The sequence below is a fragment of the Prinia subflava genome, chromosome 2 (assembly GCF_021018805.1).
Source record: "Prinia subflava isolate CZ2003 ecotype Zambia chromosome 2, Cam_Psub_1.2, whole genome shotgun sequence".
NCBI classification, from domain to species: Eukaryota; Metazoa; Chordata; class Aves; order Passeriformes; family Cisticolidae; genus Prinia; species Prinia subflava.
The window spans coordinates 41,468,673-41,483,083 of record NC_086248.1 but is presented as its reverse complement, the minus strand read 5'-3'; the positions used below and the strand labels follow the sequence as shown (position 1 = coordinate 41,483,083).

Below are 14,411 nucleotides of genomic sequence, written 5' to 3'. Positions count from 1 at the left end.
AAACAATCCGAGGGTCCCAAAGGTGCACGGGCCTCCGGAGAGGTGAGAGGGGATACCTGCCCATGCGTGGTCTCCGCAAATCAAGAATGTTCCCCTAGGAAGCTGGCGGGGATGGGCAAAGACTTGGGCTGATTTTTGGGGAGGGATTGGAGGATAACTAAAGGACACAGCGTTGCACCAATGAGTATTAAAATGGGCTTTGGAGGAAACAAAATGACGGTGGTGACGCTGGACGTGGTCGTTGCGGATATGAAAACAAGATTCGGCTCTGGCGGAACCTAGAAGCTCCAGCTCCTGAGGCTCGTTTTCTAACTTTGGAAGACTTTTAATATAATTGTACCACGCGACGATGTAATGGGCATGCTTTAGGTTATGCTCCATTTTAGCAGCTTCTTGTCTAAGTTTTTGAGCATAACCTAGAAGCATCTTGGGCATCTCACGATCTTTAAATGGGATCCCCACGAGGCAGGATGCCATGGGATTCGCGGCACTCGCTTGGTTGAGACATATGTGGTCTTGGCCCAGTGATTTGGCCAAGACAGCCCAGACGTTCTGTTGCGGCTGGGGGACGAGCCACGCCTGGGCGATGGTCAGGAGACTGGCGAAGAGGACGGCTGAACTGATGGCAGTCTTGGCGCTCATGGTTGGACGGATCTAAACAGAAACTCAGAAAAACAAATCGTTACAAAGTGGGAAATCACAGAAAAAGGGGTCCTCCCAGCCTTCTGACTGCTCCTCCTCTTCCTCCGAGTCACTGGACTCACGCCTTCTGCGGCGGAGAGCCGCGGAGGCGACTTGAGGCTTTTCGTTTTCTCGGACTTTTGTTTTTCTTTCGATATAAGGCTTTACCCATCTGGAGGGTATCCACTTTGGCCCGGCATCAGTGGAGACGCAGGCGTACCCGCGCCCCCACGTCAAAAGCGTCAGTGGACCCTCCACTTTCCCTGTTTCGGGAAACCTTACGGTCACCGGCGGATGCTGCTCACTCAGGTCCCAGTCGCGGTTGCTATTGAAATGCCGCACAACGGGCGGATCTGGTTTTTCATAAGAACAATTTAGGAAATTTAACACATAAAGTGCCCTTGCCAATCTGATTGATGGAGTTTCAACCTTCAGGACTGGTCTTTGCTGTTGAAGGACCCGTTTGACGTTCTGATGGGTCCTTTCAACAATGGCCTGACCCGTGGGGGAGTGAGGGATGCCCGTTTTATGCTCAACTCCCCATTGCTGCAGGAAATCTGCAAGCTCCCTGGAAGTATACGCAGGGCCATTATCTGTTTTAATTTCCTTGGGGATGCCCATGAAAGAGAAGGCCTGAATGAGGTGTTGGATGACGTGGGAGGCCTTCTCCCCTGCGTGTGCGGAGGCATAGACTACACCTGAGAAGGTATCAACGGACACGTGCACGTACCGGAGCCTCCCGAACGCCGCCACATGGGTGACGTCGGTCTGCCAGATTTCACAACTTCCCAGCCCTCTGGGATTGACTCCGGCGTGCATGGTCGGCACGGAGTGGGATTGACACGATGGGCACGAAGCCACAATCGCCCTGGCCTGTTGCCGGGTGATACGAAATCGGCGGACCAGGGCTGGTGCATTCTGATGGAACAAAGCATGGCTGAGCTGTGCCTGTTGAAATATGTCAGGCAGTGGGGTCTTTGTCACAGGTGCAGCGAGAGCATCTGCTCTCCTGTTGCCCTCTGCAACAAACCCTGGCAAATCGGTGTGCGACCTTGTGTGCATCACGTAGAAGGGGTGCTCTCGGTGGGACACAAGCTTTATAAGCTTCGAGAGCTGCGCATAAAGCGCGTCGTTGGAAACCTGCTGTAATACTGCCTGATCAGCTCTGGACACTACCCCTGTAACATAGGCAGAGTCGGTAACTATGTTTAGCGGTCCGGGAAATCTCTCTAATGCCCTGACGACTGCGGCCAACTCAGCGACTTGAGGCGAACCCTCAACGATTTCAACATCACTGTCCCACTGCTGAGTTTCGGGATCCTCCCAGGTCATCACTGACCTGTGAGAAGCCCCGGACGCGTCTGTAAAAACGGTCAAGGCCTGGAGTGGTTTTGCACTTCGGACACTCCTCAATGCCAATTCAAAATTTCCATCCAGATTGAACAATTTGTGGGCCGGCCGATGAATTGAAATTTGGCCCGTAAAAGAGTCCAGAGCGAATTGTAGAGCTTCATTATTTTGAAGCAGAGTTTCCAACATGGGTTTGGTGATCTGGCCCGAGGATAATTTGATGGGGAGATGGATGCACTCAAAGTCACAACCGGCCAACTCGCAAAGGCGCGTACGTGCCTTGCGGATCAGCTCAGCCATGATTTCTTGTGGCCTCGTAAGTCTCTTGGGCCGGTGGTGGCTAAGAAAGACCCATTCTATGATCAGCAGTGGATCTCTCCCACCGTGGCCCTTGGTGTCATGCTGTGTGGTGTTCGAATCCCACTGAAAAATGACCCCAAAAAGATGCGGGAGCTTACCCAGCACCACGAACCGAAAGGGTAAGCCGGGGTCACATCTGTGCGCCTGGCGTGATGACAACGCCTGTTGTACCTTCTCCAGTGCTTTCCTTGCCTCCGCGGTGAGCGCCCTGGGAGAGCTAAGCTCATCTCCCCCCTTCAATAAATCGAAGAGGGGTGCTAGATCCTCCGTGGAGAGACCCAGCCAGGGCCTCACCCAATTCAACTCTCCGCAGAGTCGATGGACATCCGCAAGGGTCCGGACTGATGTCCGGATAGCCAATTTTTGGGGAACAATGGTCCGCCGTCCGATTTCCAGCCCCAGGTATTTCCAGGGTGGCATCCGCTGAATCTTCTCTGCTTGCAGCTCAAACCCTGCAGCAACTAACAAATCTGTTACGCGTGTGAGGACTCTATCCAGTTCGCTTGTTGTTGGGGCGCAAATGAGGATATCATCCATGTAATGGTGGATGATAACCTCCTCCGCGGCTGCGCGCACAGGACGCAGCAAGGAAGAGACGTACAGCTGGCACATCACCGGGGAGTTCTTCATACCTTGGGGAAGGGCCCTCCAGTGATACCTCTTCCTTGGGGCCGCTCGGTTGATGGTAGGCACCGAGAAGGCAAAACGCGGTGCGTCATCCGGATGTAGGGGAATTTGGAAGAAGCAATCCTTCAGATCAATAACTGCCAGATTCCAATTTCGAGGCAGCATGGCAGGGGATGGCATTCCTGGTTGGAGGGATCCCATGTCCTCTATAACGTTATTAATTTGTCGAAGGTCGTGAAGGAGGCGCCAGCGCCTTCCGTCACTCTTTCGAATGACGAAGACGGGCGAGTTCCAGGGGGAATTCGTTTCCACGATATTACCCTTCTGTAACTGCTCCTCCACGAGCTCCTCGAGCGCCTTTAATTTCTCCTTGGATAGCGGCCACTGGTCAACCCACACTGGATTATCCGTTTTCCAATTCAGTTTGAGGATTGGGCGCTCCTCAGTGACCGCTAGGCAAAAAACCTGAGGGGGGTCTGGGATACTAATTGTGACCCCCCATTGGGACATGAGCTCCCTACCAAGCAGGGGCCGTTCATATTTGCAAACGAAAGGGCGCGTATATGCCAATTGCCCTTTCGGCCCCGTGAATTTCACCATGCGCGCTGATCTCTTAGCCGATTGAAAACCCCCTACTCCGGAGATATTCGCCGGCGCGTCCTCCAAGGCCCAATGTGACGGCCACTCCCGGGTGGGAATGACCGTGACATCCGCTCCTGTGTCAAAAAGAAGACCTTTATTAACGGACTCATCCCCAATGGACATCGTACATTGTATTATAGGTTTTTCTTCTGTGATCCGATGCACTGCGTTGACTGAAAGTGGCCTTTCCTCAGGGTAAACCTGATACTGATCTGGCCTGGTGTGTGGAATTGCCTGGGCCACTATTTGTCCCTTTGGGTGGAAAGCTGGGGGATGAGTGGAACGCAGCCAGACATTGAGGAACCTGGGGTCACCCTTATAGGTCCCCGGGTATACCTCAATGTCTTGCGGAGTGTATTTACAGTCCCCAACAACAATGAACTTACCTTTCCTTTGAAACGGCCAGTCCAGAAGGTCTTCGCAATCCACGCGAACTGGGTACCAGCTGGTATCTCTGAGGTGCGCACTGTGAGTGAGCCTCAACCTGTAAGGTTTACAAAATGGTGTTAACGTCAAGTCCGGGAAAGTTCCCTCCTGGGAAGGGTGAAGGAAATGCCAGTCCGAGATAGTTGTCTTGGTCCAGTGACCCCCAAAGGCGTTGACTGCCTTCTCTTCTGCACTGCCCACCCTGTTGGGGTCATCATGCCGGGTGGGCCCGCACTCCCCCCCTAGTTTTTTGAATTGTGTTGGGAGTCCTCCTGCTGCGGCCGAGGCTTTGCCAGCAAGTTATGCGGGCATTGGCTCACAAAATGCCCTTTTTCATGGCAGAGGTAGCACTCGACCCGTGCTCTGGCTGGGTTCGACGCTGCCAGCTTGCGAGCCTGTTGGCGACGAAGAGTCGCATCTTCCGCAGCATGCACCTGCCGAGTTCCCTGCTTGCTTGCGGTGGTCATATGTTGAAGCAGGAAAGGGACCTTTTGCTGGCAAACTTGCAGCATCACCTGTAGAGTCCGTGGGGGTTCTGGAGGGAGACTTAAAATCGCTTGTTTGCATACATTATTAGCATTAGCAAAAACAATCTCCTCCAAAATTCTCTTACGGGCGAGCCCGTCCGTTACTTGTATTTCTAAAGCCCTAGTCATCTTGTCCACGAAATCTACAAATGATTCTGTGTCCCCTTGCCTAATCTGGGTGAATGGCGGCAGGGGTGCACGAGGCTGCATCGTGAAAAAGGCTTTGCAGGCCAGGTCTCGCACCCTAGGCAAAACTGCTGGTGGAATGAGCAGTGCCTGAATTTGAGGGGACTCGAAGGAACCTTCTCCTCCCAGCAATTCAACAGTAAGGGGATTACCTCCCTCATCAATTGCTGGGAGTGGCAGGTGCGGCAGCTCTTCCCGCAGGGCTTGCCTAAATGCAGCAAGCCATAATTCAAATTCAGCCGGTGTCATCAGGCAAGAAAATAATTGCTTTAAGTCTGCAGGAAGGGTTGTCGCAGCTGCTAGGTCTGCCTGAAGGAGGCCGCGGAAGTACGGGCTCTCTCTCCCAAACTCTTTGTGCGCCTTACATAAATCTCGAATTATGGTTTGTGAAAATGGCTGCCAATTCGGTTTAGGGTCGCCACCCCCGCGAGCCCTTCGGTAGGTGACAGGCGCAGCTGAGAGATGCACTTCCTGGTTTCCATCGCTGTTGTCTTCCGGTTCCCTACCGTGGGAACCGGAAGAGGCAGCGTGGGAACTACCATTCCAAGATGGCCTCCTTCCGGGGTGGGGAGAAGTGCCTGGCTCCGCCCCTAGGGCGGGCCAGGGGGCAGGAGTGGGAGGAGTGTCAGCGTGGGAAAAGGGAGGGACCGAAGGCGGGGTTTGGGCGGCCACAAAGGGAGGAGACATCGGGTATGTGGGAGGAGCCATGGGTGGAGCAAGGGAGGGAACAGAGGGGGCGGGTGTGGGAGGGACCAAGGGGTAAAATGGGTTGGGCAGATAAAAGGGGTTGGGCGGGTATGAAGGGGTTGGGTCAAGGAAGGGATTGAATTTCGGGGGAGGGGGACGCGGGGGAGGGGTAGGAGAACGGCGCGAACGGGCGCCATCTTGTGTGTCGCAGGCGCCATCTTGTGGCTCCTGTGACGCAGCAAGATTAAATCTAACTTTTGGTCGATAACGTGGGGAGACAGGGGAAGGGCTGCGTCCCCGGGCCGCTTGTCCAGGGCGACCCGAGGATTCCTCAGCAGTCCGGACAAGACTGCTGAGGCTGGGGGACCGGGAGTTCTGGCGAGAGCCTGGGCTGGCAGACCTAGGGTCTGCGGCTCTCCTCAGAATTCCCTTCCGAGGAACACGGGGATTGGGAGAAGGGGAACGGGAAACTGGGGCGGGCGGTCGCGTTGGCTTTTCATGCAGGGGAGAGCTGTTAGCGATCGTTTTAAATTTAACAATCAAAAACATAAAATCTTGGGGACATTTATCCGAATTGGCCGCCTTTTTTTCGATCGCCTCCCAGTAACGGGGGTTCCTCACAAGCTCCTCAGACGTGTTACTGAACTGCACGGAAAGCCACCGCACCAGCCTTTTTAACGAACCGCGGGAGAACTGAACCTTGTTCTCCTCCAAAACTCTAACAAGAACATAATAAACTCCTTTCTGGGTGGTCGAAAGCGAGGCACCCATCTCGCCGGTGTTGAAAAACCACCCTCACCCAAGACCGGACCAACTAAATCTCAAACAGAAAACCGTAACTGCCGCAACTTAAAAACCGGGCAACCCTGCACTCGCTAAAGCCACCGATCCTCCCGGCGCGCGGCACACGCAACGTCCCCAAAAACCCGACTCTCCCCCAGCTCCGAGCCTCCCTCGAGAGCTGGCAGGAGCACTCGAACGAAACAAACCCGAACGAAAAGAACTGAAAACCGCCTGGGCACGACCAAACCGGGAGCGAAAACAAAAGCGTTAACCCCCCGGTCCTGCGCAGACTTCTCCTCGGAGCCCTCCCCCGTGGCTTGGAGAGGGGGTCCTGATCGCGTGCCCCCGACGGAGGGTACTTACCTGCGGTCTTGGGGAACCCTCAGCGCACAGAAGACTTCGCCGGGAGTGCTGCCGACGAAGCTGCCTCCTGGATCTGCGAGGAGCGCTCCTCCGAAGAGGCTGCTCGACTCGCAGCGGTGGGACCGCCCTGGATCTGAAACTCTTCGGTGCTCGCGCCTGGTGCAAGCACCGCCAATCCTCACGGGGACCACAAAGAGGGAAGACAAGAGCCTCCACGGAAACTCAAGGCTTCTCCTCAGGGTCCCATCTGGGGTGCCAGCCACCTGTCGCGGTGCCGCTACTAAGCCCCTTGGCTTCACCCCGAGCCAGCCCAGGCACCGGAGCAAGCGGAACCCGAGCTGCCCCTCAGCGGAACGAAGGGGTCAGCCCTGTGGGTTCTTGTCCCTGGGAGAGGCCGGAACGGCAGTAGGATAACTGAAGCGACGCGCTAAGAGCGAGAAAGGAGGATCCAGCCAGCCAGACAGAGGAACCACAACTTTAATCCAACATAGCACTGTCCAGACCGAAGTGGAACCAGGCTGAACTGGAACTGGATCCCGAACAAAGAAATGCACCAGCTTATATGCTTTCGGGGTAGGGGAGGAGAAATGGGAGTCCCTCTTTGCGGCAACCAATGGAAACTTGACACTTGGGAGATAAGGGGAAGGGTTGCAAGCCTTGAACCAGTTAGGGGATAGGGGAGGGATAACACAGTGGCGGGAAGAGGGGAAAAGGTAACATGTGACCAAGGGGAACTTATGAATTTCAATTAAGGGGGGGTGTACAGAACATACAGCATTGTACAGAACATACAATATAGGACCCACCAGCCTTTCATCTTTTCCACATATCTAAATCCTTCCTACTTGGTAAACCACCCATATATCTTTCAACTTCTCTCTGCCTCAAAACCCTCTTTCCTATATCCTTCTTTCAGCACCCTCTCCTTCTTCCTTAAGTCTCTCTCTTTAAATCCTCTCCCTCGTCTGTCCTTCTTTTCCTTGTCACAGTCCTTCACAGCACCTGCTTGTTCCTGCTTATACTGTCCCAACTTTCTTTGTGGAGTCCAACTGAGGTTTAACATACTGAAATGGGGAAAGTCCAACCATCCACACCACCACATTTCCTGAGAGCAGTGTCTCATTTTGCAGCTGTGGCCTGTTATAGAATGAGCTAAATGAAAAGAAATTTTGTTTGAACAGGGCTATCAACCTAGATTTATCTGTATGGCTGACACACACATCAGTTATATTAATTCTGCCAATCATCTGCCTTTCTTGTCACCATTTGTTTTGTACTGCATATCATCAATAAAATTATTGAATAGAGTCGGGATCAGAAAGCAATTAGAGGAATCCCTTTTAATGGCTGCTTTTCAATTATATGTTCTTTTAAAGTCTGTCAGTGCACCAGCTTGTGATAAATCTAATATATGTTTTCTTGCTACTCTGGGATGTTATTTTTAGGCAGTATGTTGTGCAGCCATATGTCTAATGAGTCTTACATGAGTCTAAGTCTATCTTGTTATCTTTGCACAACCTTGTAGTTGTGTAAAAAATTACTTTTTTAAAACTACTTTTTAAAAATGAAACCTAATCTCCGTTGTTTGGAAAATGTTATGTATCAGACATTTGTATTAATCTTCAGAAACTTTTTTCTTACTGTGCATGGAAGGGATGTCAGGAAGTCGTTCTGCATCTCATTTTTATTATTGATAAGTGACTGTTTTTCCATTTTAGTGATACAACTGTGGAGTTTAAAATATAATAGTGATTGTCATACATTTTGTGGTCTTTCATATTATGGTAAAGCAGTGAAACTAAGTTGTAGAAAGGTTCAGAGGTATTTTTGTTTCTTAGTTTGGGAACAAAACGGTAAGCATAGCATGAAAAGTCATTCTGTCAGTCAGGAAAAACTGACACTGTGCCAGGTATAGAAATCTCCTAACAGATATATGCAAAATGTCATTTCTTAAGACAAGGTAATGCATACTAATATTTAACTAAGGGAGAATAATATGGCTTCTAATACTGCTTTCTGCATGGTTACATTTTTTCAGTACCTCTAGATTTTTAAGTATATTCTAAATGGAGGACTGAGATCACAGTATTTTCAGGGTTCATTGGATGCAGAGTAAAACTAATAAAATTACTTAACTAGATGGTTGCCTAGTAACAAATGCATTCTGTGCAGAGTGAGTTGTAGATAACGTCCTATATAGAATCTTCAAAACTGTATTAGTAATTGCATTTTTACTATGTACTTTGGGTTTGCAATTTCACTGTTTTTTCCATTTTTGTTCTTAAAACTAGACAACTGCACCTATGTGGACTTACTGACAATTTAACTCTTTCATTACTAGTAAACAATATAGCAATAAACAAATAAACACTGATGAAACATTCTAAGAAACTTCCTGCTTAGTAATTTTGAAACAGTTAATTCTTTTTTTTGTTTGTTTTAATGCTCTAAGCCCTGCACAGTTCTTTTTCCATTTCAGTTTCTCCTTTGTTTTGGATAAATAGCACAGGTCCTGTGAGCGAGTGAGACATAGAGCCATTCTGTGGGTATGATCATATCCCACTAATAACTAATGTGAATCCCATATGTAGTACTTTATTCTTACTACCACTGAACAGAGGACTCAGGAACCTAAGTTAAGAATTCATCTTCTTGCATATCTGCATTAAAAACTAAGAAATGCTTGTCTCTAGTTTTCCGAGTGTCTTGTCTTTAGTGTACATCTGAAGGGCATAAAGGCTGACTGTAGAGGGTGTGTTGAAATGATCCTGGGTCATCTGAATATCAGATTAATTTCTAACCAGCAGACAATTCTTCAAAGATTAGAATGTGTAAACTTGTCTGCTTCACTTAATTCTGTGCTCAAGTTGAACAATCAGAGATATGCTTTCCAACTTGATTGTAATTCATTCTGTGAATGTGTTATTTTAATACATGGAAATGGGAAGGCTGCCAAGATCACAAAGTTCAGGAAGAACTTTAGAAGTCAGATAAAAGAGTATCTCTATGCACAGTCTGTATGCTCTCAAGTGGCAGCTGTAATGTAACGAGATGATATGCAAATCTTAAAACCTATTAGGAAGAAAATGATCCTGCTGTGATCAATTTACAATCCAGAGAGGCACTTCCCATACCTGATCCTTTATCCATTTACAGCGTAAACACAGATGATGCTTGTGTGGAAATCGATACTGGATAGCTATCTTCTGATTATTTTTCTGCATATGTGGAATTTCATGGTGAGGTAATCATGTTCTGTGAGTATGTCTGGTGGACATGCTGTCAATTCTCCACATGCCATCAAAAATGTTTCTGAATTAGATATACTAATTAGATATGTCAATTAAATATAACAATGGCAATTTTATTTCTCACTTCCACAGTGTAACATCAAGCCCATAAAACTTAGTAAGACTTTTAAAGAACCTGATGTGCAAGTACTGTCTCAGTTCAGTTTCCTTTTCAAGGAAAGCCTTGTGAATTTCAAATGGCACTTATTATTTTACTGGGATAATTAAACACATATAAAGAATGAAATGCTAGAGGGTGTGTTTCAGTAGTGAGGAAAAGGCACTTAGCTGCCTACCACCAGCCACCAATATGCAATGTAACTAGAACGTTGTCATCCTAAATGTGTTATCAATAATTTCTACTGCCATTTCAGGAAAAGGCTGTGGGTTCATGGTTTCTTGTATATGCAGGCATAATCTCTAATTGGGATTTCTAGGATCAAATAATAAGTGATCCAGTAGTTGGAAAATACTAATTTTTGAATGATCTGTATTTACAAAAGGCATCTGTACACTTTCAAGGCTTACTGTTCTTTAGAAGCACCTGAGAGTAAAAGATGTTAGGGCTTTCTCTTCAAGGGGAAGTCAGAAAAGTAGTTGAAAAATGTATGCAGCAAACTCTGTCATAAAAATGTGTTTGAATTCTAGAAACCATTATAGAAAATCAAGTTTCCAGCTTGAATAGATGAATAATAGATACATAGTTGAAACTGAATTATAATCACAGACAAAATGCAAAAAATAAATCGTAAAATGGTTGCATATTCAGGTAGTCTTTTTTTTTTTTTAAGTTTAGCACAGTTTTAGTCACTGCTGTTTTTATATTGCCATGTATAATTAAAAGAATAAAAGCCCTTTATTCTCTGTCATCATGCATAAAGTAAACACATAGGTGTTTACTTTACAGTTTGAATTTGATCTGGACATAAAATAATTGGAAGGATTGTTATGATACATTTTTTATTTTTGTGTAAGTGTTCCTCTTTTTGTGTCTTCATTATTTTATATATGTACATAAATTGTATTTTTTTTTTTTGTGATCAAATATAAAAGTAGATGGTAAAAAATAGGGGTTTTTTTTTGTTTGCATGGCCTCCAAAGAAATTAAGGAAATTGATGGAGTGATTTAGAGTCTTAATAAGATGATTAGAAGAATGGAGTACCTTCGCCTTGGGAAAAGGCTGGGAGAACTGGGAGTATTCAGCCTGGAGAAATGAAGTCACCTGGGTCATCTTACTACTTTTCAGTACCTGAAGCCCACTTACAAGAAAGTTGAAGAGGGACTTTTTACAAGGGCATGTAGTGATAAGACAAGGGGGAATGGCTTTAAACTGACAGTAGGGTTAGTTTGGATGTTAGGAAGGTGATCTTGAATGTGAAGGTGGTGAGGCAGTGAAATAGGGTTCCCAGAGTTCTGGATGTCCTATCCCTTGAAGTGCTGGGGCAGTAAACAACCTGGTCTAGTTGAAAGGGTTTAAAAAATGTTCTCTAAATATATTAGTCATCTTAATTACTTGCTTGTGTTAACTGTCAGCTTCAGTTGTCATGTGAAATGTTAATTCAGGATTTTCAATAAGTTCCTTAGCTCCAGGGTCAATTACCAGGTCAGTGACATCAAGTGGCTTCTTTGTTTTACTAAGGTTTTGAAACTGGCAACGCTCAGTAAATTGTAGCTGTTCTCTAGGGACTGCTTTTATTTTAGAAGAAGTCTTTGAAAAAAATCTTATATTTAATTGCTGTAAAAATACATATGTCCATGGTTATTAAGCAGTGTTCCTGTTAATTGTTTAAGTACTTGAAATGCTTTATTGCCTTCAGATGGAACCAAGCATACTTTCAAACTAGTGCTTTCAGGCTCTAAGGAGATTTGAAAAAAAAATTGTTATTGAATTCAGCAAAATTAAGTAATGTTTTCCAGATGGGAGCTCAGTTGCACTGTAAGATTCCTGTACTTATTATCAGGCAATTGTGAACAATCTATGGGATACATGTATCAGCAAGTGGTAATTGTGCTTACAGGTTGAAGCTTAAAAATAAGGTGTATAAACACTAAGTAAATTCAAACTTTTGCAACACAGATGCCCAGGTGGCTGCAGTGGACCTTGGTGAGGGATGGCTGTGGCTGAACAGCAGGCTCAAACCAGCCAGAGGTGGTGGCACCTCTGGTAAAGCATGTTTAAGAAAGGGTAAGAGCACTGTGCAGGAAGTGTTGTGATGGAAAAAAACATGAGAAACAGCCCTGCAGTTAGTGAGGTCAGTGCAGAAGGATGTGGTACTCCAGTGGACCATGCCAAAACCAGAAAAATCCAAGTAGACAAAAGAGGAAACAACCCATCCTACACACCTCCCCACCTCTCAAAAAAACCCCAAACCTCAAAAACCTCAAACTGTGTGGTTGATGATGACTGTAGCCCTTAGGTCATCGCATAATCCAGCCATAGAAAGATGTGTATGAGAGAAAGCTTTTTTGTTCTCTTGAACACTGCTTTTGTTCCCTGTAGATGGAAGACATGTGAAAATGAAATCTCTTATTTGTCCTAGTTTGCATTTACATATCCGATTTTATTGAGGCTTTCTTTTGGAAAACTGCTCTTGTGCAAGTGCAGAATTGGTCTGCAGCTTTTCTGTGTCATTTAGTTGTTTGCAGCAACAGTTTTAGTGACCAAATGTTTGCCACAGAACATGTGCCTATTACCAGGCAATGTAGTGGTTGACTTGGTCTGCTTGTTGTCTATGGTGTTTGGGGCCATTTGAGATTTAGTTTAATATTTTGGTGTGCTTCCTATTCTTCAGGTCTGGATTATGGTGTGGTGTTATTTTGTCTTCCTTGATAATGCTTTCCATTTGCTTTTTTAATTGTCCATTTTGAAAATTTTTAATTCAACTGTTTTAATTGCATTCCTTTCACTTGAACTCAGAACAGCTGAGTAAATCAAAATCTGCATTCTTAGTAAAACCTAATTTTTTTTAATAGGATTAAGCCAGGTGGAATTTACCAGACTTACTTGAGACATTCACGCATTTGTGACTAGCTGAGAACGTCATATATGGCTTCAGTTACAGTGTCTAAAAAGCCTTTATAATAAAATTACTGTGAACTGTGGTTTTAAATAATTATGCTAGTTGTAAGCCAGCCTACGCAACTCCTAATGTTCCAGAAGGAAATGGGAAAATTCTTGTGTACTTTTTTCATTCAGGTCTTCTGTGTGCTTTCATTCATTTTGAAAATTACCTGAAAATACATATAATATGCAGGCTTCCGTGTGGAACAGAACGTTTAGTTGTAAAGCACCTTTTTTGTCCCTTATTAAATGGGAAGGCATATAAACCAAACATTTGAATTCAAGTTGAAAAAAAGTAAGAAGCAATTAGAAGGAAATGCCAGTTACAGAGAACTAGAATACATTGTCTATGAGAGTAGTGGAAGCAAAAACCTAAGACAGAGGAGTGGTACAAATTCGATTCCTTTTTTTTTTTTCCAGAATAGTGGTCTGATTTGGACTAAGGAAGAAAAATCAACAAATCATGTATCACGGTTTTGCCTAAAAATTGGACTATCCCTTCTTGACAAAGCCTGTTTTCTGCTATTGTTCCTCCGTGTCAATGACTAGCTAACCTTTTGGAGGGCAAAAGTACAATAAAATAGAAAGATGAATAAGCAAGATTTGGTGGAATTGCAGAATGCACTGGTTTCTTCAGTTCAGGATAATCACTAACTCACATGTATTGTTCATCTTTAAAAAGTGTTAACTGTATCTTTCACATTAATGTTTTATAAGAGATGTTTTACAACTCCATGCTTAATTCCTTGACTTACAACAGTTGGAAAATTTACAGTTTTTCTGATTTTTTTGATAGGTTGAATCCACACAAAGCATGATTAGGATTTTGGGCCTTTCAGCTACATTACCCAATTATCTTGATGTTGCTACATTTCTACACGTCAATCCCTACATTGGATTATTCTACTTTGATGGCCGTTTCCGACCTGTACCTCTGGGACAAACCTTTATAGGAATCAAGACAACCAATAAGGTAAGGAATCATGAATGCCAAAGAAAGGGTTGCTGTTTGTGGTCTCTGTTTATTTTGATTATGCTTCATGTATGTACAGGTATGGGATTCTTGTTTATTATACTACAGGTGTTTTTTGAAGCATATTTTTTTTGCATAAAGATAATTGAAAGGTGCTTTAAGAATCTTCTTTCTTTAATGTACCATGCATGTAAGCTGGCCTTGTTGCAGTTGGATACAGTTATTTAGCTTTGCATTGCCACTTCTTCACTACTAAATTTTGCTTGGTGAAGAAGAAATCACCACCTTCAACTGCAGAGTCATGTTAGCAGCTGATTATTCTGACTCTTTCATTTCAGGTTTCCACGTGGTGCGTCTTGTTTGGCTGTAAGGATGCACGAGGGGAATGCGATAAGAAAAATACTATTTTTTTTAAATCTGGAGATATGTATATCTATATAAACACAACGTGCAT

At 45.5% G+C, this 14,411-nt stretch overlaps 1 protein-coding gene across 1 annotated transcript in view; it reads left to right on the top strand.

Annotated features, from left to right (window-relative positions):
* The window catches only part of ASCC3 (activating signal cointegrator 1 complex subunit 3), a 263,876-nt gene that overhangs the window by 102,247 nt on the left and 147,218 nt on the right, over nucleotides 1–14,411 (top strand). Inside the window, exon 12 of the mRNA XM_063389711.1 lies at nucleotides 13,781–13,957. Coding sequence (XP_063245781.1) covers nucleotides 13,781–13,957 — 177 coding nt within the window. The remainder of the gene's footprint in view (nucleotides 1–13,780; nucleotides 13,958–14,411) is intronic.